Source organism: Thermobia domestica, chromosome 7 (assembly GCF_964235325.1).
Source record: "Thermobia domestica chromosome 7, izTheDome1.hap1.1, whole genome shotgun sequence".
NCBI classification, from domain to species: domain Eukaryota; kingdom Metazoa; phylum Arthropoda; class Insecta; order Zygentoma; family Lepismatidae; genus Thermobia; species Thermobia domestica.
Window position 1 is genome coordinate 234,968,808 of NC_137460.1, and position 26,699 is coordinate 234,995,506.

The window sequence follows — 26,699 nt, forward strand, 5'->3', positions numbered from 1 at the left end:
CTATCCAGGTGCTAGAAGCTGGCAACATTGAAAGCAGAATTAGCCAAAAGTATAGCCACTAGTTAAACAACTTTAAAATGGTCAAATTAGCAAAGCTGTTTGAAAGCGAGAAGGCACTTCTCAGAGCCGCCACAAATGTATGTGTCCAGAAGCTAATGGTAGAGAGTAGTCGAATGTTATACATATCAATTAGTTGCTCAAACAGATTCTACATGAAGAAATCAATATAAAATTACAAAGGTACAAAGAAAGCACAGTACATACATAGCATTTGCTCGTGCTAATATTTCAGCACCCCATGCATACAGACACCATCTGTTGGTGAAATTAAGAAGCACCTTTCTGTAGCCTTTCAGCAAATAGTAGATTTCTGTTAGTGCAGTTTTTTTGGGAGCTGTAGGACCGTTGCCATTACTTAAGACAGTCATGGGTAAACTACAGCCCGCGGACCAGATGCGACCTGCTGGAAGATTCCGTCCTAGCCTAAATGAAAAGAAAAATGGCCGATTGCTTCGAAAGAGTTGTATTAGAAACAGACTGACAAATTAATATTTCACTTCACTTCTGAGAATCAGTACATCCCAGTTCGAACCAGGTTGAGAAACTTAGGATTAGTAAGGATTAGGTCTTTAATAAGGAATAGTATTACACCAATTTTGTAAAATGTACCACTGTTATTTTTAGTAAATTTTATTGGCCCCCCTAAACTTTTTTCTATTTTCTTTGGCCGTCTCTTGAAAAAGTTTGCCCATCACAGGCTTATGAAATGAATGGTTACTGGATAGTGGAGTGTTGAATTATTATTGTATGTGTATTAATCAAAATAAACAAAACGAAACAAAACAAAAATAGAATGTAAAGGGAGACTTATTTCTGATTGTTTTGGGGCAGTTTTTATCTTTACAGCAATAACGAGAAAGCCAGATTCTTCAGAAGAACTACGTAGGATATGAAGGCTTAGTCGTCGAACAGATTCCTCTAACACAGAGAATTCTTGGTTCCACTCCAGTCCATTTGAATTTGTGGCAGATAGAATCGCATCCGTATTTTTTATTCTTTTGTCGAGATTTCCAAGTTTCCGTTTTTCACTCTGTGTTTTCACCAAATATTTCCGTGATTCATATGCGTTTACCATTTGTCCCATGTAACTTACAGAGTATAACTCTAGGACGTGAAATTTAAATATTTCCTTTCGTCTTCATTCTACTCAGAAGTTATTTTAATTACATTTTGATGTTTCAAATATTGTAAGTTCGTAGTGTTGGAAATTGGAACTCGCTGAAAAGACCACAGAATGTTGGTACTACGTAGACCGTAGTCAGTAGAGGATTTAAAAATTGCAATTGCCTCTTCGTACTGGTCATGGCTTGAGTAATCTCAACCGCCTACATGCTGTGTATTCAACAATTTATGTATCGCTTCATCCCAGATACCGAAAACAAAGTGGTCCCGACAGTAAGACGACTTTCTTATGCTCCAATACAAAGGTTGATATCGATTGTTGTTTTCGTCTCATGGAGTAAAACTGGTACCGTTCAGATATGATAGTAAACTTCATGGCGTAATGTTCTTTCATAGCCTTCTTAATTTCAACATAAGTCTTATCTAAAGGTGACGTTGGCCAATAAATATTACATAATTGCTCATAAGCGGGCGTTCCCTAACTGTAAAGAATGTAAAAAGTTTCCTCTCGTCAGGAATTCGTGTTGCAAAACATGTATCTCATACCTGTCTAAGTATGGTTGCAGTCTGTCACACTGTATATCAAATGGTGGAAAGCTTGGAATAGTCGACATCTTATAAATTTTTAATGTATACTCTTTAATGCGACTGCGCCAATATTGAATGATCTATTATAGGTTGTTAACTGCGTCAATATTGATAGTCTTTAACCAAAATATGAGAAGTTTGGAATCTATTTATTACATTCTGTAAATGTAGAGATTTAACTTATGGACTTCACTACTGCAAAACGTAAACACTGATAATTATCGATTCTTTTATTATACGATATTTATATATCCCTGAGAGAATAACTCAATTTCTAAAAGAGATTATATCAAACAAACAAGCATACCCATTAACTAATGTAGATTCATCCATTAATGCTTTGAGAATCCTGAGAATAATATCTGATATAACTTTGCAGATTCGCACCGACCAATCATCCTAATAAGAGTATGTGCAACCTTCTGTGGCACTTTGAGCCAAGTACGTACATTCTCTGGCGCTTTGAGCCAGTTCCAATTCCCAACAGCTTGCTTTGCGCTTAGTACGGGGCATTGAACAATTCAGTCGTACATGTACCTGACAAAACTAAGGATTTGAGACTTAATCACACAATACTAACTAACTAACTAACTCTATGGCCTATGGAACCCGGAGGTTCAATGCCGCGTTCACAAAAGCTCTCCACTGACTTCTATCCTTAGCTAATTGCATCCAGTTTCTACTTTGTATTCCTATCTCTGCGAGATCCATCTTAATATTGTCCTCCCACACAATAATAGAATTTAATTTAACAAACGCGTTCAAGGTAACGAAAATATGACTAAACTAGAATAATACTTCTGTGTATTTAACCTTAATAATCAAGGAATGTATAACGCCATTAATATGAAAAATGAAACAACATTGTAAAGTATGCGACCTGTCTTCTCAACGCTTCATTCTCTCTCCTTTCACATTTACCGACTTCCGAACTCAAAGTCCCTCGTAGCTAATTGGCTAATGTTCTTCTCCTTCGGTACAGAGATTTCGGATTTAGATTTCTGGGCTTTCGACATCTATGGCCATGTTATCCCGTCACGTATGAGGGATGAGGTCCCTCGGCGATCACACTATCTGAGGAAAGGGAAGAAAGAAAAGATTGAGGAAGGAAGGAAGCAGCCTGGGACTATATGTTAGGTACCACCCCGGCATTTACCTGGTGGGAATGAGAAAACCCATGAAAACCTCATTCAGAATGGCTGGCCTGGGAAAGCTGGGAGAGCTGGGGGAGCTTTTCCAGCCGAGTGCCCTCACCGGGAATTTGGTGCAGAGATACAGATTCAATCCCGATGTGAGAGTACACAGATTCGGATCTCGTGTAGGGGGCGCGGTGGCTCAGTGGTAGAGCGGTCACTTCCGGTGCTTGGGGTCCCTGGTTCGATCCCAGCTCGCGCCGTGTGGACTTTGTGGTGGACAAACACCGTGCTCGTGGGTTTTCTCGGGGTTCTCCCGTTTCCTCCCACTTTATTCATTCCACCATTTAATTCATTTCTCATCATCACCGTCTCCTTTAGCCTAACCGGCATAATCGTCGGACGTAAAACTAAAGATTTCATTTCATTTCATTTCGGATCTCGTGTAAAAGTTCATACCCATGTTTAAATACTCGTGATACAAACCAATATTGAATTCCAAACAGACAAACATGATTAATCTCCTGATGTGCTGAGTAGGAGCAATTTTAACATTGCAAACAAAATAATTTATCTCTAGTTGGAAGACAGCACGAAATTTGGCTAATAAAGAGTTGGCTTCTATGATTCCATACGTATTGTTAATTCTTTGTCAATGGTTGCAGAATCTGGACTATGTGATCGTGAGTGGAGCGAGACGCCAAGAGAACCGTTGGGATCCAACTCAGAATGGTCAAGTGGTGCCTGAGGATAAAACAACTTCCAAGAAACTGTTCGATGATGCCATGTTTAAGTTGGAACACGGGGATGAAGATGCCAAGAAAGCCAAATCTTTGGCTCCAGCACTAGCCAAGTTGGAACGATATAGGGAAAGGTGGAAAGATGACTACACGGCGAATTGTGCCTTACGGAATAATTTTAGGGTACGTATTACAAACTCATTTTATTACGTGTTTTATTATTGGTTGGTTAGTAGTGATCAGGTTAGATAAAACCTCTACTTGGCCTAATTACACATTTACGAGGGGGTATCAAAAGTTCGTGCAATCACCTAGAAGAAATCCACTCTGGAGAACTTTGACATCATGATGGTATTAGTCCTTCTTTACGTAGACACCATGTCTAGCGACACATTTTGCTTGCTTTTCTTCACTTTCTGTAAGCCCATTTTGTAAAAGTCGGTAGTTTGGCTTTGAAACCACAGTTCAACCTCAGAAATCACGTCATCCCTACTGTCAGAATGGCATCATCTGAGTAGACACTTCATTTCTGGGAAGAGAAAGTAGCCACGTGGTGCTAAGTTTGGTGAGTATGGGGTGGGCAATATTTCATATCCTAATTCCAATGCCTTCATCATGGATGCATAGGCCAACAGCAGCACCAGTTTTATGATCAATTCACGACCTTTCTTATTCAGTTCCTCTCGTAACTTAATCAGGAGGTAGGAATAATAGATACTAGTAGTAGTTTGCCCCTGTGGTAGCTAATTTGTCATGATGGCCCCTTTACAGTCCCAGGAAACGGAAAGCATCATCTCGGCAACATATTTCTTCACTGGTGTCTTTTTAGGGCTGGGGAAGTAGAGGTGTTTCCATTGTTTTCTGATTTGCTTTGTTTCTGGGTCATAAAAATAAACCCAACTTTCATCCATTGTCACTAGTCTGCTGAAAAGGTCCTCTTCATCCATTGTCACTAGTCTGCTGAAAAGGTCCTCTTCATCCATTGTCACTAGTTTGCTGAAAAGGTCCTCTTCATCCATTGTCACTAGTCTGCTGAAAAGGTCCTCTTCATCCATTGTCACTAGTCTGCTGAAAAGGTCCTCTTCATCCATTGTCACTAGTCTGCTGAAAAGGTCCTCTTCATCCGTTGTCACTAGTCTGCTGAAAAGTCCTCTTCATCCGTTGTCACTAGTCTGCTGAAAAGGTTCTCTTCATCCATTGTCACTAGTCTGCTGAAAACGTCCTCTTTATCTACTTCACAGCGATGCGACATTTGTCTTGTAACGTCCTCGCGATTTCTTTTCTGGAAAGATGGGGGCAATCGTGGCATTCACCATGCTGACACTTTCTGAAGATGCAGCTGGGTGTGAATATTCCAAGTAGATCCATAACTTATACCTATTGCACACATAAAACTTTCAATGGCTATCCTCCTCTCTTCCATTATGGTCTTCTCAAATTTCTTCGTCAAGGCGGCATCATCAGTGAAAGATGGTCTTCCAGATCTAGAGGCGTCCGTAATGGTCATATGTTCAACTTGGAATTGCCGTTTCCACTTGGGTACCATCTCATAGAAGGGATTTCATCCCCATAGACATTTTCATCTCTTCATGGATCTGCTTTGCTGATTTCCCCTGAAGGTGGAGGAACTTAATGACGCTTCGTGCTTCAAGCGTGTCAGTCGTCGCACATTTAGTGATTTACCTTTAAGAAAGAAAGAAAAAAAAAGTTCTAACGAGTCCAGAATTTGCATGGTTAACATGCAAGGACCGAACAATAAAATGCATAACCGAGGGGGTTCATACTTCGTCGCCTTCTAGGTGATTGTACAAACTTTTTGATACCTCGTCGTATAAAGGAATTAGATTTTTCTGTTTTAGCAACTGGTATTGTGTAAAACCGAAATAATTGAGAATATTTTACTTTAAAAAGCCTTAAGCATAAGATAATTCTTAAATAAACATTTTCTGGAGATGGTGAGAAACAGAGACTGGTTTGAAAGTCGTAAACTCTAAACTTTTTCTTCAGTACACGCTTTATGAAGTAGTTTTAGAATAGAGCTACAAATAAAAGCGTATAAAATCAAATTTATTTTTCATTAAGAGGTAATATTTAAGAGTTTGAGTGAGTACCCAGTGGCGTAGTCTGCGGTAGTTCTACGTTCCTACCGTTCTGCCTGGAAGGGGATGGGCGAGATTATTTCCTGCTCTGTTCTTGTTCCAAAGCAGCTCAGAGGTGAACTAGGTACCCACGGTTGTGGGATCAGGACATCCGGAGCTTGATGCTGAATACATCAAATACGGGAGGCGCCAAGTCAGGGAAATGTGAAGCGTTAGTTAGCTCTGTTCCGATCTTTTTATTTAAGAATTTCAGATGAAAAGGTAGATGAACTTTTAAAACTGCATGAATTTAATATATATATAATATCAATTTAATATATAATGCATGAATTTAATATATATATATGTTTTATTTCCATTTACTCTTTAATATATAAAAGAACGTTGTGTATGTATGTCATCAGAAAGAAATCAGCTAGAGCCATTAAATTTTTTATAGAGAGAGGCCTTTACCACATGTAATTCTGTACGAAGTCATTTTTCGATTTTCTCCTGGGGCAGGCATATTTGGGGGTGAAAATTTATGCGAAAACTTATGCACGCTTATCTCGTTTTCTAACAACGCCCTGCTTTCATGCAACCCCGATTATGTCGTGGTTGTGCTGGTGTGCATAACAGCAGAGGACAAATACCGGGGAATGGAGTAAGAATGTTCTTCCTCTCCTTAAATCGATGTTCTAAATCAACCACGGGTCAACGACGGGTGCTTAATTAAGACCCGACAACAATTGGTACTTACAGTCAGTCTTTACTACGAGTAATAATAAAATAATGTGTTTCTCTATGTATCTGTCTGTCTGTCATCAGTTTTTTTTTTTTTTTTTTTTCGTAAAAAGGAGTGACTTAGCGCCACCAAATTTTGTACACAGATAGATCTTTATCAGATTTAATTGCGTACGAAGCCGTATTTTCGATTTTTGACTTGGGAAGAGGAAAATCACATGCTCTGGAGACTCAAAAAGCACAGAGTATCGCAGAAGCCCCTCAGGTTAGACAACCGAAACTACTGTACTGCATTGTAGGTTGTATACTGTTCAGTCCATGTAAAGAACGAGCACTTCTGGTAATTGTATATGATTTTATGTTGGTGCCCGTTAGAAACATGAATTTTAGCTTGAACTAGAAAACAATTTAGTGAACAAAGCAACGTTTCTTTTAAAACAATAAAATTGTGACAGTTTCGCCTACTAACTGAACGTATTGGCGACTTCATCAAAGATTTAAAAGAAAGTTAAGGATGGAAAGGATAAGAACAGTAAGAAGGAAAATAAGAAAGAAAAAGATGGAGAGGAAGAAAAGAAGCCATGATGGAGAATAGAAAATATGGGGAAAGACAGGTTTAATTAAGAGAACACTAAAGAGAATAGGGACCTTCTCTACGTACAGAAAAGAGAGAAAAAGACTATTGGATGTGTTACGCATGAAGAAGAAGAACAAAAAATGGGATGAGGAAAGACGAGAGGTGCTGATGGAAAGAAGGGGAGTGGTTTACAAGATAAGGTGCAGTGATTGTAATAGTTCTTACGTTGGTGAAACGAAAAAAAAAAAAAACTGAAAGAACGTTTAAAACAACACAAAGATGATTTGAGGTTGGAAAGAGAAAGAAATGCCATTTGTGAACACGTGAGGGATACGAGACATAATATTAATTGGTGCGTAAAAAAGAAAGAAAAAAAAAAGACAATGTCTGATGAAGCCAATATGTTCAGTTAGTTGGCGACACTGTCACGCAGTTATTATTTTAAAATAAACTTTGCTTTCTTCAGTGATTTGTTTCTCTAGTTCAAGCTATTTAAGACAGCAAAGCTAATATGAACCAGTTAGTAAATGCAATTATAGGTGTTGTCTTAGCGCCTTGAGGTAATTGAGGAGCTACCTGAATTAAGGCGGAACGGAAGTCTTCATGAAAATGAGTTACAAGATGTTTTGTCAACCTTTAAATCACATTTTGCAACTTTTTTTTTTTTTTTTTTTTTTTTTTTTTTTTTAATGACCAATTTTAGCAGTAATTATTGTTACATTACTTTTTGAAATTGTTTTGTGAATAGTAAGAGGATTGTAGAAGCTTCAACTTAGTTTTAGTTTTGTTCTTCCCATAATCACCCGTAACTTAGGTGAACAAAGACCATTCGAACAGTGAAATACAAGCATCAAGCAGTATATCGAATTGCCGCATATATATCACTATTGTAATATCAACAAGAAATCACTGTTAATGGCATTCAATCGTTTTGAAGCTATAAGCTTAAAAACTATTTATTCTGGAACTGGAAAACTTACATATTCCAGTAATCTTGAAAGGCATTATTTTGAAATCTGGAATGCAGAAGCTCTCAAAGAAATTCTTAAAAGGGAATTAGAATTATTAAGAAATTAAATAAGAAGGAAGTAAATTTAAGTAAAGAGAGGAAAGAAAGAAAAGAGAAATACATTTAGGAAAGAAACACAATGTTAGTTTGTTACATTGCAACTTCCTGTGTCGAATAATCTTACTTATGAAACGAAAGAAATCATCGCAAAGAATCAGAAAAAGGAAAGTTTGGATTTGAATGATTCGAAGTCGCAAGAAATAAATGAAGGTCTTTTCCAGTTGGCTGCCAAAATGGCTGATGAGACATCATTCATTACTTTTGCAGGGTTCTCGTTGAAAACCTGAATTTCCATGACTAAGTAAATATTCCCTCAGCCGGCACTCCGCGAACACTATCAATAATATAACATGAAAAAGTGATTGACTGGATCGAGAGTGGAACCCGGGATCTCCAGCATACCGTGCCAATGCAATAACCACTACGCTACCCAGTCCACTTCCCAGAACAGCCAAACACCCTCACTCCTGTACTCGGTACTCTCCACTGAGACCACATGGCTTTCACACAGCCTAGCTGCTATGCTCGGACAATCCAACCCAGTGAAATCACAACCGTCAAAAGATGTTCTCTATATAAGGACACTGGATTGTCCAAGCACAGCAGCTGGGCTGTGGTACAAGTTATGTACTGTGTGTGGAGAGCACAGACTGCAGGAGTGGAAGAGTGTTTGGTTGTTTTGGGAAGCAGACTTGGTGGAGTAGTGGTTAACGCATCGGCACGGTATGCCAGAGAACTTGAGTTCGAATCTCGATCCAGTCAATCACTTTTTCACTCTTTGTATGTTCCTGAATTCGCACCTACAGAGGATTTGGTGTGTAAAAATAAGTTTAAATAATCAGTTCTTTCCTTCTTTCATTAATATACTATCAATTATGGTTAGGTTTAGAGGAAAAATATATATATTAATCTGGTTTCCCCATCGTTATAGCCATCCGAAGTTCTCTTTCGTATTTTCTAAATACAGTATATGCCTACTTTCTGATTGTAAATATGTATTATGAGTTAAACTTCCTATATTTGGAATATAATTTTAAACACTAGTATCAAACAGTACTCGTGCACTAACGATAACGATAACGTTCGGAATTTCAACACCCTCCCCCTTTTGAGAAAGGTATATACAAAATAATTTTCCATATTAAGATATGTACATATACAAACACCTGAAATTATACAAGGCATCTACTGATACTTGAAACACTGGAAATTTACATCGATACTGGGAATACTGAAGATATACTGGTAATTGTGTAATACTAGAAAAATAATTTTAAAGGAATCCTCTGAGACCCTTCCAGATGGCAGATCCATCATTTGGTTGTAAGTAGTGATAAGGCTAACTGGCCAACCACTGAAGAACCTTCTAGTTCCAGAAAGAAAATTGATAATGTTTATAAAATGTTATGCTTCCACTTATTTTATGTGCACTTTGTATTCATTTAATATTGTGAAGTGCCAAGATAGTAGCACATCTAAATGTGTAAGCATGAATATTAAATATGTTATTCCTTGATATTTGTAATTAATAGGTCTCACCAGTGTTTCTGTACTAAATGTAATACGAATCTTTAAAAAAAAGAAATATTGTTGACATGCCTTAATGGCACTGTTATAAGGAGGAAGATTAGAACTTAAAAATTTCAATATGCGGTGCCATAAAAACACACGTATTGTACTAATCTCGTACTGGTAATCTTAAGTCTTTTCGCAGAAATTAATTGTTTGACACAGAATTATGTTTTGTATCTGAGTTTAGTAGTCTTTCATTGAACGTTTAGGAAATGTAGAGTGTTTCATGTGCTGTGATGAATTTGTGTATGCAAGGAACATATTTTTCTCTCTCTAACCTGCTGTTGATAATGTAGATGGCTTTCCTCTTATGAGCTGGAAACGTCGTCCTTGTAAATTGACGAATGAGACTGACTAGATGCGAAGTCCAATGGAATCACTACTTATCCATTGCGACTTAAAATGAGGATCGATGGTAATTGAAAGTGTTACTTCTCATAGGATAGGCTGAGTTCAGAGTTAATGTTGCGGACTTGGCTGTTTATCTTTGAAAGGTAAAGCTGTTGCTCTGCTACTTACAGGTGACTATATTAGACCAAACTGAATGAAATTAGTAAATCTTTTGTTTATATACCGCGGAAGAGATAGCACTGAAACGTACTACCTGTGGTGTCTCAAATCCAAAATTTCGACATGTGCTGAAAAATGTCAGCTCGAGAGAAACACTTTCATCAGCATAAAACTAGGATGTTCTCACATTTGTTACATACACGGTTTTACATGACACGGAAATTATACACGGAGATGAACAACATAATTCACATATATAGACAACGTTGTTCTTTTCCGGCTTGTCTAGACAATTTATAAAGCGAATAGAAAAAACAAAACTAAGAAATCTACGTACGTGAAATCAACATAAAGTTTTCGATAAAATTAGAATACTGATTTCAATTTTTATTTCATTTTTACTAAGTCCACAATATATGTAATATGGTGAAGCAAGTGAAAAGAGGGTTGGTTCAAAGTTGAGTGGAGGCCAATATACATTATATATATATATATATATATATATATATATATATATATATATATATATATATATATATATATATATATAAGTGAATGTAGATTACGACGGACATTCTGGGAGATATAACGCCCAAAAGACACTTATTATCGTGTGTGTGTGTTTTCTCCTCTCCTTTCCTTCAATAGTTTCTGGCATTCTTTAGAATATTGAAGGAAAGTCTGCGTTTTCAACACATTTTACAGGTTGTTAAATATCACAGTATGCAGTCATGTGGCACTCACTTATTTTTCCAGTTCACCGCAGTATACTGGAAATTTTTGTAGCAGCGACACTGGAAATATTCAAATAAACTCCAGTAGACAACCTGTTTTTTGGGAGCTTGAACTTCCCCCTTCCCCTTCGACGAACTTCTGCGTATGTAACTACTCAAGAATATGTTGTTCCTGACATTTCAATGTACAAAAACAACTGTTAATAAAACAACAGGCCTTGGCTTTATGCTCCCTGTGAGTACAAAAATTCGTTTCATAAGCTTTCGTATCTTTTGAGGTAGTAACGGTATATTCGACAGGACAACAAATTTGGACGCTTGCTTCGTCGAATCTGCTTTCTTTTTCTTTTTTCAATATTTTCGAATTTCGCATTAAACACTGATTATGGGATTACTGTTGAGTTTATTAGAAAACAAATATAAACGTAAAAGCAACGATGAACATCTTAAACGTACCCAAGTAAAAATGGATTTGTATCTAATCACAAGACAACAAAGACTGGAATTCGTAAATTTCAGGATCAAATATGAGGGCCCTCCCGGCTGGTTTAGCGACTAGTACGCGTGCTTTTGGTGCGTAGAGTTATAGTTTCTTTTCTATTCCCGGTAAGAGAACCTTAAAAGAACTAACACTAATGGCACTGATACAAAGCGCTTACACTTGGATAATTTCTAAACTATTTTGAGGATATTAAATCCAATGAAGCTGTATTTAAACATATTTGTTCATGGATAGAGGCACGAGTTTTTCGCAATGCTCGATAAAACGAAATGCGTCAGAATGAAGTAATTTTAAGTTTCTTGACGTTTTATGATATTCGATGTGCATTTTCATTTGTTTCCATTGCGCGACAAAACGCGAAATTGGCTGCTTTGCGCGAAATTTCTAACAATACGCAAAATAACGCGAAATTTTGAATATATGTTTTCATTAATTTAAAAACGCCAGTTTTCCGCTAACGGAACGGCAGAACGTTGCATGAACGGTGCATTTTGAGTGATTCGGACACGGCTATAGAGAACATGTTGCACGTTAGCTTTCACCATCGCAGCTGGATGGGGAGGAGCCGTTTTAATTAGCTCGCCAATGGCATGGACTGGGTGATAAGTGACAAACGTACAACAATGGAGGAGGAAAATGTGGAAACATGTAGCATGCTTAAATGTAACCTATGCCTATGTGTCTTCAGAAGGCAGCAAAACTTCCCTATTTATAATAAGTTTAGTTATTGTTTTTTTCCTTCAGTTTGATTAAAAAAATATAATTTTCTATAATTGAAATTTACAATGTCAAGTGAAATATTTAGTGTATTTTGTTTTTAGGTAATTAATGGTTTATTTCTGTAGTGAGCTATGAATAAAAGGAACAATTGTAAAAATGTCAGAGAATATCTTTTCCATAAGAGAGACAAAATTCGAAACTTTATTTGGAAAATGCGACAAAACGCGAAATATGAAAAACGAAACGCGAAATTTTCAAATTCTTAGTGCGAAAAACTCGTGCCCCTATTCATGAGGACACAAGAAAAAAAAAATGAAATTTTTTAGTGTAACGTCCCACGGCAATGCCCTTTAGGCTAAATGATTAATGATGATGATTAATGAAAATGAAATAAAATCTTTCAGTTTAATGTCCACATATTAGCATAAGAAGCGCAATTAGAAATGATCCAAACGTTAGCACCTTTACTATGGTATTAACGTTAGTTGTTTGAAACATTACAGTGATTCAGGTTCCACGTTAAACTTTAGATCTACGTCTCAGATAGGCTCGGTGCTGAAAGAAACTTAAAACTTCAATCAAACCAACCAGTAAATATATTGGTCAGAGTTTTTTTTTTTTTTTTTTTTTTTTTCTTTGACACCACTCTTCAATGGCGTGTGAAATCCTTAAAATACCAGCATTAGAACCTATTTTCTGCTGGCCTACGTCGTGCAAAATTTGGTAAGGATTGCGCACAAGACACCCGCAAATAATAATGCGTAAGAGTACCATTAAAAAAAAAAAGTAAATCAGCTCAGCAGTAACTAGAAATTAAACCAATCTAGGAGCAGAAGGTAGCCTCGAAAAAAATCATTGTTCGTAAGTACTTCTTCAGAAACTATCTTTTTATTGGCTGTAACTGAAAGCCGAAAAAGTTCTGGCAGCGACAAGTAAAAGTATGGTATAATGTAGTATTCTTTGAGCGTGATTTGTTGACAGGCTTGTATTGATATCATTTTCTTGTCCTTGCAGGCTAAGAAGAAAGAATTAAAAGACGCACAAGATAAAGATTCGTTGTTACTAAGTAAATCATCTTTGGATATTACGTTATTACCAGAAAGTAAAGATGATGATAAAATGGCTGCGTTATTACGTTTAGCGCCTGCACAAAGTAAGTATCTGGTTTCCAGGTTCGCTAAAGTGATTAGTAATGTTTTTAATTATTGTATTATCAATCTAGTTATTGTCCACAATAAAGTAATTGAAGTATGCAATAATAATAATAATAATAATAATTGCAGTGAGCGTAGCGAAGTTTCTGCTATCTGACTCGATCAGCATTTGTATCTGATTCACGATTACTGTCTCAAAACTTATTTGGTTGTAATCACAGTGGATAAAATAAACTAACAAATGAAGGAATGTTATTAGTCTAATTAGGAAGGAATATTTATTAGCCTAACAAGAATCTTTGGAAATACTAGTATCAGTACCACCACCGCCTGTGTCCAGAAGAGTATTTAGACATTTGAACGTTAGCGTTCACGTCATTCATTTCGATAAGGGAGAACGAGACTTCCAAATCAAACAGCCCTATCATCTGTATCTGCTGCCGGTATGTATAGTGGTGGTCGTTAGTTAGGGATCTCACTATCCCAACCTTGGAAGCAGGAAAATCCCACTTACCTCACATTACAAAAATAAAACAAAAGTAATATTCAAACCATAATTTTAAGGAACTTGGTCTCTGTGGCCTAATCAATATACTTTTCTTTCAGAATGTGTAGAAGATTAAGGATATTGAATGATAGGACCTACTACAAAATCATTAAAAATATTTCCAATATAGAAGTTCTGGCTAAAGATTTTTCTCTAATCATACACATTCCCTGATCGGTAGACATCCTGTTCTAATGCTTCTATTAATTTTTCTCTTTCCGGTTCGTATATTGGTAATTTTTTCTGTAGTGCCTTTAAAATTATTTTAGTTTTATGACAGCCTGATATATATAAGTTTCTTGTGCCCAAGTGAATAACGCAAGTGCTCTTTGTGCGCTTGTGTCTAGTTTCTATTCGCTGTTAAGCTACGAGATGCATTCAGGTTATAACAGTCCATTTTTTCTCTCAGAACTGGTAACAAATAGAAACGTGCTGTTTGTTTTAAAATACGCGAGCGCTCGTTGCGGAACTCGAGCGACAGCGGTAAGAATGATGACTGTTTTTGATAATTACGACATTCGTAAAGTAGCGAGGTTTTCATTACAAAAACAGCGTGTGATCATTTGTTTTCTCTATTTGAGTGGTGTGACACCACTTGAAATTCATCGCCACTTGAGAGAATTGAGTTGAGTTTAACGTCCCGTTCAGCAACGAGACTAGATGAGACGTGGACCTACTGATTAACGTGGAATCCGAACCACATGAGGTCCCGACGGGAATCGAACCCGGGTCTCCCACGCCAAAGGCGCATACGCTAACCGCTTACGCCATTTGAGTGAGACATATGATGATGGTGCCATGGATGTGTCTAACGTGCATTCGTGGGTGCGACAGTTCCAAAGCAGAACATCGTGTGACAACAAACAAAGACAATCCCGGCCTTCGACAAGCCGGTCTGACGACAGTGTACACAGATTCCACGGAAATGCTAACTTTAGAGGCGATGTGTTCCACACACATTCGGCGATCCCCCAAAACAACTTTGTTCACTCGTTCGATCATATCGTCAGACCGGCTTTTGCGAGGCTGAGATTGTCTTTTGTTTGTTGTCACAGAACGTTCTGCCTTCTTTGAACTGTCGCACCCACGAACGCACATTATACACTTCTATGACACCATCATCACATGTCTCACTCAACCGGCAATGGATTTCAAGCGACAGCGATGGAGTAAACGAGTGTCGTAAGTATCAAAACCAGTAATCACTCTCACCGCCGTCACTAGAGTTCTTGCGAATTTTGAAAGAAACAGCACGTTTCTATCTGTTACCAGCCCTGAGAGAAAAAGTGGACTTATTCAGGGCCGTGCCGTGGAAAACCATCGCCCGGAGCGAGAGTATACGACGACGCCCCCATACATATATTCCAAGCAATTTTTCCTATCATTTTTCTCCCGAATTTTCGCCCCCCTTACTTCAGCGCCCGGGACCGCCGCCCCGCTCGCCTTCCCCCCCCCCCATGGCACGGCCCTGGACTTATTACAACTTGAATGCACCTGGTACTTTCACGGATACTCGGATCCCACATTAAACAGTACACCTGGCCTCATATAGCAGGGATCATCAGATTTGAGGAAATCCTATGAGCTTCTCAATTCCAGTGTGCAATATTTGTCTTTGTGAGTGATACAAATGCTAAAAATATACTGATAATACCAAATATCACATAATCATTTAAATGCGATATAGAACAGGGTTCATACTGAAATTCCGGCATTGATTTCCCTGATAAGTACATTTTTCGTAACCCGCTATATCGCGAATACTATCATATATGATTCCTAATTGGTTTCCACCATTCCTATGGCCACCCAACGCTCTCATTTTTATTTTTTAAGAACAGTATAAAGTACTTTCTTACTGTAAATACGTTCGAGGTATGATCAGAAAGTGTTAGAAAGCCTGCAGTGAAACGTATGTATATTATTTCATACAACCAATACACCCAACAGATATTACATACATTAGGTTATTTTTCGACATAATCTCCATATCGGTTGATGCATTTGTGGTATCGTGGGATATTTGAAGATTCCCTCCTGATAAAAACCCTGTATTTGCGTATTCAGCCATGTTGTGACGAAGTGTTTCATCCCCTCGTCTGAAGCGAAGAACTTATTGACATTCGCAGTTCTGCCAACAGATGTCGTAACGTGATCCTCTCGTTGTCCTGAATCAGCTCCTCCACGCGAACTGTGTTCATATTTATTGATGCCGTGCTGGGTCAGTCACTGCGCTTCTCGTCGGTGACGTTTTCTCTATCAGTTGCAAGCTTTCGACACCATTCTGCCACATCCTGACGAAACATTAAAGTATCTGCGCAAACCTCTACTAGCTGCCGGAGAGTTTCAGCCGCGGTTGCATGTTTCGCCCACAAATATAGAATAACTGAGCGGACTTCTTCGCGAGACCAGTTTCCAAACGAGTCGCCATTTCTGTTTACCTACAACTGATGGCTGAAACTCTACACAGTTGCCAACTCCATGTATTAAAATTAACGCAATTTTTCATTCCTCTATAAGAGACGAAACTCCAGAAGTATCGGTCTTGTAATTTTAGTTTCTGATCCTTCCTCGTATTATAAGTCAGACTTTTTCGTATTTATTAGATAATATTTAATACTAAATAATATTTATGCTCTAACAATAACTTCAATATCTTACCATTCTGAATAAAGCATAAACAAGTAAACATGTATCAGGTAGTCGAAGTATTAAATCTTTTTCCGCATAACATGATGTTAGAGTCTCAAATCTCAGAGTATATTGGCTGCAGCGGGTCAGGTCTAACGTCATTCGACAGCTGACGGTTGAAACTAGTAGGTGTGCAAAAAGTTTCGGAATTCTTATAATCATATGTAAGATATTGTGTCGTGAAGATGAGTCAAGTTTCCGAAAAACTGCGCTAAAGTTCAATTTTGTTTGGATAAAGGCCCAAATGCTGTGCAGACATGACATCGCCAGTGACTTAAGAAGTCCATCACTAAACAGTGTTAAACCATTTGGAGAAGTGTCACTCAAGCTTGACGTTTGAGTGCCGCATGATGAGACTTAAAACATTTACTCGATTGACTTTTTATGTCCACTGAAACTTAACAAACTCGAGTCACTTTTGAAGCAGTTGATCACGAGTGATGAAAAGTAGATAATATATAACAACAATGTGCGAGAAAGATCGTGGTCGAAGTTAAGAGAGGCTCCACAGTTTGTGGTAAAGCCCAACAACGTTATGTTGTACATTTGTTGGGGTTGGAAAGGCCTCATGCATCACAAGCTGCTGCTGCCAGGCAGAGCGATATACTCGGGTCTGTACTATCGACAATTAGCCCGAATAACCTAACAATTTAACAGAAACAATTGGAACTGGTCAACAGAAATTTAGTCGTATGCCACGCTGACAATTCAGACCGCATACATTTTTAACGCCCTGTCTGAAATTACGATAATTTGACTGGGAAATTTTAGTGCATTCATTGTATAATCCGCACATGGCACCCTCAGATTATCATTTGTCTCGGTCTGTGCAGAACTCCCTGAGTGGTGATAAGTTAGTTTCATAAGAGGCTACTGAAAACCTCATGTTCCAATTTTTTCCACCAGAAACCATAGTTCTGTAGCGACTGGGTAATGGTGTTGCCGGAAAAATGGCAGAAGATCATCGAACGAAACGGTGTGTGTGTAGTTTCGTTATTTTTTTAGCTTAGCTTATCCTTAGTATCTACAAGCAATAGATCTACGTATTTTTCCTGTAACGTTTGAAATTTTTGTTTAATGTAGCAATTTCTCTAACTTTCGACATATATTAAACATTTCTCTGACTTACTTTGATTTCCATGACTTTCAAGGTCAATGTGAACCCTATAGTGGCCTCACGTACGTAGTCACTAACATTCTCGCCTTCGGTGCGAACGGTCCTGGGTTCGATTCCCAGTAGGGACACTGGTTAAAAAAGTGTAAAAAGCTTTTTCAGGCCAGTCATCCTGAATGAGGTTTTCCTCATTCACACCAGGCAAATGCTGGGGTTGTACCTAACTTATAGGTCCCAGGCCACTTCCTTCCTTCCCTTTGTCCGGATAGTGCGCTCGCCGATTGATGTCATCCCTCATACGTGACGGTCCAAATGGCTACAGATGCCGAAAACCCAGAAATCTAAATCCTAAGTGAACCCTATAGAAAGCAATAAAACATGGTAATGAGAATGATATTCATCGTATATGATTCTCATTGATTTTGTTCAGGTTTCATTTCTACAACGAATATTGAGAGAAAAAAATAGTAATAAAGGCCTTCTGTCAATCTGTAGTGAACAGCAACATGTCCGTTTTTTTTTTTTCTTCGAGTTCCACCCAGTTTCATTGACTGTTCATTCTACAAATTATTTTCTAGTCTTCACCTTCATTTGTCATTCCTCTGCTTTAGCATATAGAGTAAAATTATGGACTGTAAAACGAAAGATGTAATTTATTTTCATTTTTCCTCTCTCTCTCTCTCTCTCTCTGTTAATAAATCTTGTTTATTTTTTGCAGGTGTCGATGAACGATTGCAAACGAAGCGAAATGAGATCAACTTGAAACCAATATTTCCTTCTTCGACGGATCGAGGTCGTTCGTCAAAGGTTCCAGCGCTGTCCAGCAATGTGTGGAGTAATCAGAAACCCACGAATCATATCTCGGACCTCATGAAGCAAAACCCTCTTGGCATTACTCTTAATACGCAGAAACAAAGTAAGACGGGGTCACCGAACAATATCGAAGATGGAAAAACAGTTGTTAATAGTCAAAAATCGGAATCGTTATCAGAAAGTGGAAAAGATACAGGAAATGTAACTGAATCAAACCATTTAGAAAATAAACAGAATTCCTGCGATGAGAATCCATCACCGATTAAGCAACATGTGTCACTGGTGTCATGCGATTACGAATCGAGTTCCGGTGACAGTGACTCAAGCCCATAAAATAATTTGACTTGTGTACATAAAATTCTTACTATAAATATGTAAATACATGTAAATATAATTCTCTATTGTGTTTTACACATTAGTTTTATTTCTTAAACATTATTGGGGGCTGTGGTGGCTCAGTGGTAGAGCTTTTACTTCTAGTGCGTGATGTCTCTGGTTCGGTCACAGCTTGCGCGAACTGAATTTTGTGATGGACAAACACTGCGTGAGTGTTCTCGGTTTCTTCCGTTTCCTCCCACTTTTTTCACTTCACCATTCTTATCATCACCGTGTCCTTTACTCTGCACGGCATAAGTGTGGGACGTAAAACTAAAAGATTACATTTCTTCTTAAACATTGCTATGTTTTACAACTTACCTAAAGGCAATCTAGATAAGTTTTTTACACAAAATTATCTAGAATACAATGTTTTTCCTAGTATAATTCACTTTTTTATTTGTTCGTTTGTTTTTGAATAACTAAACTTGTAGAATTTACAAAATACAGTAGGACGTCGATAATCCGAATGCGGTCCCTAGAAGCTTCCTACATTTTGTCAATAAACAAACAATAGGGTTGTCCGTCGGCGTTGTGTGAAGTCAATGTTTTTACAAAAGCTCATTCATATGTAATTGTTTTCATACATATTTTTATTGTTATTTTCCCTTAGGCCTATACAAGTTAAGTTTTAAGTGTGAGTTACAAGAACAATGTAATTTAGTGAACGAACAGGTTCTTCAGAAACATTAAATGTAAGTAGCCTTACGTACAGTATTGTTGAGTTGAGTTGATTTTATTTTAGCGTCCCTTTCACCAGCGAGGCTATATGACCTACGTGGACCTACTGATTGACGTGGAATCCGATCCACATGAGCTCCCGCCGGGAATCGAAGCTGGGTCTCCCAGTACAGTATTGTAATTACTGTATGTATTGTATAACCACTATATCGATAAAAGAACATACCTTACAGTATATTTAAGCCTAAATGGCATTTTCTTGATCATTTTCGAAAATCCGAACAATTTGAAAATTCGAACTACGTTCGGTCCCAATTAGTTCGGAATTTCGACTTCCTACTGTATTGCGAAATAGTGACCATTCTTCTCAAAAGATGTGTACAGTTGAGATAGGATATAACCATGGGATGTAAACCTGAAAGGCTTAGTTTCATTTTTCTAAACAAGATCTCAGAAAATGTCACTTTATATTTCGCAGTATTTTGCAAATTCGAGCATGCCGCTGTTTACTCCGAATCGCAGTTTTGTTTTTTGTATCTAAAGATCCGATATATTTCAATGAAAAATTTTCTTATACTCCTTATATCTGGAGAATTACATATTGTGTAGCCAAACCCAAACTATCACTTAACTCAGTATGATTTGCTTATTTCGTAGAAAATACGAAAACTCGATATAGGGGCCGTAAAACATGTTGGGCCCTATGCAGAGTCGTTTTTAGCGTTATAGTAACAGCTTGACTACCGCGTGATGCTAACTTGCGTATTTAGAAACATGTTCGTGAATTAAACAACAATTTCTATTGAAGAAGACAACTTGCGGCTTCTCCGCAGGGTTTTTCAAACACAATTGGAGTAATCAATAAAGTCGGTTATACATAATCAAATATTGTGTCAAATGTTTCAGCAAAGTGGAATTTGAACGTGTACGGTACCAAGTTGTATGCAAGTTGTGGGTTGGCTACAATATTTGATACAACTGATCTAAAATAAAACATGTTCTAGTCCTATCCAACATTACATCAAAGAAAACAAACGAAAAATACTGGCAGCAGCACTAAACGTGGACACGGAAAGCAATTGAAATGCTTATTGATGCGTACAAGCAGCATCCTGTTTTGTATAACTGTAAACTTAGAAAGAATATTACAATAAATACAAACGCAAAGAAGCCTTGGAAAAAATTGTGGCTGACAAGGCCCGAGACTACAGGTTGGTGAACGTTCACATTTCACATGCACTGTTCATATTTCCAATTGCTCTTTTAAGATCTGCGAATTAAACAGCTTACTATTAAACAACTATCTCAAGCGAGTACCGCGTTGCACTCTATGCCAACCAATAAATGTAACAACTGAATAAAGAAATGTAAACAAATGAGCAAAAAAGTTGTTTTGTATTTGATCGTTTATACTGTGTGTAAACGTTTTAGCCAACTTATTTGACCAAATGACTATCAAAAGTAAGTTTGAAACATTTGATGGAAAAGTATGACCATGTATAATGAGCTTAAGAGAGAATATATCTGTCTTACCTAGATTTCTCCCAATGTGTTTGGACGACACTGTGGATAAATCGTGGCTGGCCTTCCTCGATATAAATCGTTGTTTACTTCACATACGTGTTTCTAAATACGGAAGTTTGCATCATGCCTTAGTCAAGTTCTTAATACAATGCTAAACGACTCTGCATAGTGCTCTCTTTGTTTAACATTTTTTCTGGAGGTTCAGTTAACGCGTACTGATCAAATTACTTCACTCATTTATTAGCAACTTCCTTTCTTTCACTGTTCACATTAAAAGGAAAATTGGGACCGATGTGGCTCAATAAAAGAGCGCTCACTTCTCGTGCATGCGCTCCCTAGTTCAATTCCAGCTCACGCACAATTGGGCTTGTGGTGGACAAACACCCTGTACGTGGATTCTCTCGGGATTGTGTTTCTTCCCACGTTCTTCATTCCTCTATTTCATTCATTATTGTTATCATATTTTTCCTTACCCTTGGTACATAATTGTGGGACGTTAAACTCAATAAATAAAGTAAGTCAAAACCAGTTCAACTTCTGTTACTTCTTGTTGATTGTCCCCCTAACAACAGTTTTTGATTATAACCTAGTTACAAGAACAAATCCTTGTTCCTTTGTTTCAGACACCAGGATTACAATCCATAAAAGAACTACGTGTGGCTTTTAGTTACTCATGTGATGTATAATTCCCAGATATTTACACAAGATGGGTATTTTAGAGGTATATATGATTCCAATGGCGCATATCAAGTTTATTTTCCTTCGTCCAACGCATATTTGATGTAGTAGTAGTTGAAGTATCTATCGAGTAAGCATCCGCTCTTCCTCCAGTAATCGACATATGGGTATGGAAATAGATGATACGCGTTTCAAACTCGGGCTTTTTTTGTCCTATTGATTTACATTTTGGGCAGTGGCTTTATTTTATGAATATATGAAAGAAAAGTTTAAACAAATTGGGTTACCCAATACATAAAATGTAATTTCTAATTATTGTTATTGGCATGCTGTAAAACATTTTACTTACGGAAAAGTTCCAGTCGAAAACTATGAACTGATATCAGATTTTTGGTTTGATTTGATTTTGAGTTTAGTGTCTCCTTCCGAAGCTATACAGATGTTGTTCAGTTTACATTTGGCCAATTTCGACTTACCTAAAGTTTAGAAGAATCCATGGCGCCAGGTCTTTAAGTGTTCGATGTGTTTCCCTTGGTTCCTAACAATAGCCCGACAGCGTAATTTCCACTGTAATAGGCTTCTCTGAAGAACTGGGAGGAGAATCTTGTCCCATTCCTTTTGCACACCTTTCCAAAGTCCTTCCACAGTTGTCACACGCTGTTTTCCTAAAGCCCGCTTCAGCAATCCAAATCCACAATAGTCCATAGGACTTGCATTTGGAGATTTAACAGGTACCTCATTGAAAGGTATCACCTGTATACCACTTGCCTTCTCCATCTCCCTGTAGAATGCGAGGGACGATTGTGAGGTATGTGATGAAGCCTTGTCCATGAGAATGCGCACCAGATTGGTGTCATTTCCGTAGATTGTTGGAATCTCATGCTCGTAGATCGGCCTCATGATCTGCTCCTCAAAATACTGCGAATTTATTTTGCTATTTTACAGTTCTTCGCTACCCTACGAATCTTCAGTTTACCTCGGTAACAGTAGCCAGTAACGACCATAAACCCTTTTGGGAAGGATTCTTTACAGACACGGACCCACCTTCTGAAATTCTTGGCGCCTTTCTCTCGGTACATGATGGCTCTCGGTTTGCCGCAGTCGGAAAGGTAAATCCATGCTTCATCGAGCGTTACGACGTACATCCACCTTTGTTTTGCCAGATGCCATTCGTACAGCTTCCTGGCGTTTCACTTTCGTTCCTTTTGGTGGGCATCCATGAGAAGATGGCCGCGAGTTTTCATGACTTTTTCCAGCTTGAGTTGATGGTGTAACGTCCGGCTTCAGTCCCCAAAGACACGTCAAGACGATTAGCCATATACCTTTGTGTTGGCGGATTTTCTTGCATTGCCATTTTGCGAAGTCCTGTCTTTGCCAAGGGACACTTTTCAAACCCTGTTTTTTGAATGTCCCTCATATTAATCAGGAGCGCATTCTCAGAGAATTGTTGTTGAATGTTCAGTTGACAAAGCGGATCACATCCTTCGGAATCACTTTCGAGCACAATTGGCTGTACTTTTTTTTATTTATTTATTTATTTTTTTTTAATTTTTTTTTTTTTTTTTTTGGCAGAAATATTTCTTATACTTGCAGCAGAAGAACGAAGGAACCTTTCAGAATTTTTGCTTTATCATTTGTCTTTGTCGATTGTTTTAAGTTACACTTCTTGTGTGTGTGTGTGTGAGATTCCTTATTTCTTTCTTGCTTCGGCAATATTTCAGATTGGTTGACACCAGACATATGTACCAGATTTCGTTGATGACTATAAATGGGATTCTCTGACATTGTCACACACAAAATGATGCTGCGCCATGTTCTGTCTGATATTTTAAGAAGCGTTGCCTTACCTTAACAGTGTCCTTCAACTGTTAGGTTGTCTGGTATTGCTCTTGGAAAACACGTTCCAGAAAGCTGTTGCAATACGTTAGGTCTGGACTTCTGGAAGGCCAATGAAGAAGTACTAGAAGTTATGATCGTCAACCTATCATGAAAAAACTTGATTAAGGTATTTCCTGACAGAGATAGAAAACATGGAATAACAATACCGCTGCTACAAAATGTACAGGATTGCAACTTGTTCACATATATTTCCAACATTATTGTGGGGGTGACAAGACATTAGGACCACGCTGCACAAAAACAATAATGAAAATGGAAGTAGGCCAGTGAAGGAAATTTTATTCAGCATGGCCAGTCTCCGAATTTTAACAAGGGATTTCCTGGCAGAACCGAGAACAGTAACCAGTTCGAGTTTGTATTCGGTACATATTGTACTTAATAGAGGTAGAAAAGGTTTCTGAAGTGCACAAAATTCTGGGGAAACGAGCAAATTTCAAATCTAAATATTGTTACAAACAGTACCAAAGCTAATCACAGCCTATACAAGGATTCAAAATAAATGATATGCTAAAATCTCTGCCTAAAACAAATTTCATAGTACGTTATAAGTTACAAGTCCAGAAAACAGTCAAAACAGGTAATATATTCCATGTTTTTCTTTTTCAGTGAGGCTGCAACTCCGGTCACTACTGTGGCAATATGGATAGCATACGTACCTTTGACGCGGAAAACTCGGGTTCGATTCCCGACGGGAGCTCATGTCGTTCGAATCTCACGTTAAGCAGTAGGTCTAAGTTTCATGTAGCCTCGGTGCTAAGCGAGAAGACGCTCAAGTCCAAATCAACTCATCCGATCACTAAGTGAATATTTGTACGTATAAAAATCCTCAATTATACCGATTGGTGATTGGTCAGTTTGGTGACTCCACCTCTCTTATTTTCTATCAAACAGGTTTCGTCGCGAAAGTAAAGTGATGCTGGACACACTTGGTATTCCTTGTTTAATAATCATACGTATAAAATGTGGCAAAAGAGTCAAAAATGTTTGTGACTATTTAATATGTTTCGTACTTTTATGTATGAAGTGCACGGTTATGCAAGAATGAAAAATTTGGTGAACGGAAAATCATTTAAAAAGAAAAGCAACAATAATGCTATTAAATTCAAATGAAGTAAATTGTAGTGAAAGGAAAGTCTGGTTTGTATTTAATGTTATTTTCATTTTATTTCATACTTAACTAAGTTGTTTTATTACAATACTTGCTTATAAACTACATTTGTTATCTTATTGTTTGGTTAGGTATATAAATTATTTAGGTTTCCCACTCTAGAGCTACATATAACTGACCGTAAGAAAAGCATGATTCTTTTAAGTTAAACCGGTAGATATGTAGATATATATGTACAGTTCGGGAGATATGAGCGGAATCCTTGGAATAAATACTGTTTTTTCCTTAATCCTTTCCTGACATTATTTTTGCTTCAATTATATTGTTTGATAACTGCTTCACGGTCATTCTTGTTCCATTACATAATGTTGGTGAATACAAATTTCTCAACAAAATTATTGGAGATTCTATTTTTAATCTTAAACAATGTAAAGGCATTCCTGGCACTTGTATTGAATTCAAAAATTCGGTGTGAAAGTTAACACTTTCATTTTCATCAACCATAGTACCAATTGATTTATATAATCGTTCCTCGCCAGGAATCTTGTTTTGAATTTTTAAATTAATATCATCGACGACGTCATTTCTTACTGCCAGAATGGCTCTGTCAAATAACCAATTTGAATTTGTGTAATTTTGAACAATGTTAGAGTAAACTTTATCTATTAATTCATCTGGACTGTGGACAGCATTACATAAATCACTTGTAAGTTCAATTTGGCCAGTTATACAATCAATTGGATGCTTGCCTTCACCGAAGTAGTAGTAGTAATACAAATAGTAATAGTACTAGTTGGTAGTAGTAGTAACTAGTGCTAGTAGTCGTACAAATAGTAGTAGTAGCTCGGATTCGCTTAGGTTAGGGGGCCGCGGTGGCTCAGTGGTAGAGCGTTCACCTCTGGTGCATGGGGTCTCGGGTTCAAACCCTGCTCCCGCCAAGTGAACTTTGTGGTGGACAAACACCGTGTGCGTGGGTTTTCTCGGGGTTCTCCCGTTTCCTCCCACTTTCTTCATTCCACCATTTCATTCATTTCTCATAATCACCGTCTCCTTTAGCCTAACCGGCATAACCGTGGGACGTAAAACTCAAAGATTTCATTTTTTTCGCTTAGGTTAGGTTAAGGTAGGTTTGTTGCCTGGCTCCCATCATCTAGACATAACCTCACCATTTTCCTTTCAAAACATTAAATAGGTTTTGAGACTTGTGATGCCGCATGGCAATACTCAACCTTGAACAGGTAAACTTCAGGAGCGCCATAGAGATATTTGTGTTTAGATATGGGAGGCAGCCTCTAGTAGAATTAGTACAAATAGTAATAGTGGTAGCAGTAGTAATAGTAAAACAAATAGTAGTAGTAGTAGTAGTAAGTAGTGTTAGTAGTAGTAGCTCGGATTCGGTTAGGTTAGTTTTCTGTTGTCTGGCTTTCATCATCCAGACATAACCCCACCATTTTCCTTTGAAAACATAAAAATGACCCCGTATTCTTAATGTGTACGTTCCTAGTGGTGCAAATTCTACAACAATTTCGAACATTGTGGAACATTCTAGAACATCCTGGACCATTCTAGAAGGTTCTAGAGCATCCTGAAAATTCTAGAACATTCTCAAACCTTTGGAAAACTTCTATAACAGTCTGTAACATTTTCCAATATTGTTGATAATTCTAGAATATTCGATCAATAATGATTTGTGTAGAAAGAAAAGCAAAATTGAAAATAAAAAATGCCTTTTTTTTCCCACAGTAACATCGTTGCTAGGGCGTTTTCTCCCTCTAGGACCCCTGCTGATCCAAACTGAAATCTTCTTCATGGATGGGAGATACAGGGCTACAATACCAAATAACTCCCGTGGGGCTCCAGATCTTGGTTTCGGAGCCTTTGTGGAACGCACGGACAAACCACACTTTTATTATATATATTGATTTTCTTTCAAAGACAAGGAACTCATTCGTGGCTAAGCGGTTAG

The 26,699-nt window shown here is 37.7% G+C and overlaps 1 protein-coding gene across 2 annotated transcripts in view; it reads left to right on the forward strand.

Annotated features, from left to right (window-relative positions):
• LOC145690754 (coiled-coil domain-containing protein 130 homolog) overlaps positions 1–18,879 on the forward strand; it is a 33,051-nt gene extending 14,172 nt beyond the window's left edge. For both annotated transcript variants that reach the window (XM_081765973.1, XM_081765972.1), the window contains exons 5-7: positions 3,569–3,826; positions 13,164–13,302; positions 18,374–18,879. In XM_081765973.1, coding sequence (XP_081622099.1) covers positions 3,569–3,826; positions 13,164–13,302; positions 18,374–18,801 — 825 coding nt within the window. In that variant the 3' untranslated portion in view covers positions 18,802–18,879. The remainder of the gene's footprint in view (positions 1–3,568; positions 3,827–13,163; positions 13,303–18,373) is intronic.
• Positions 18,880–26,699: the final 7,820 nt, after the last annotated feature.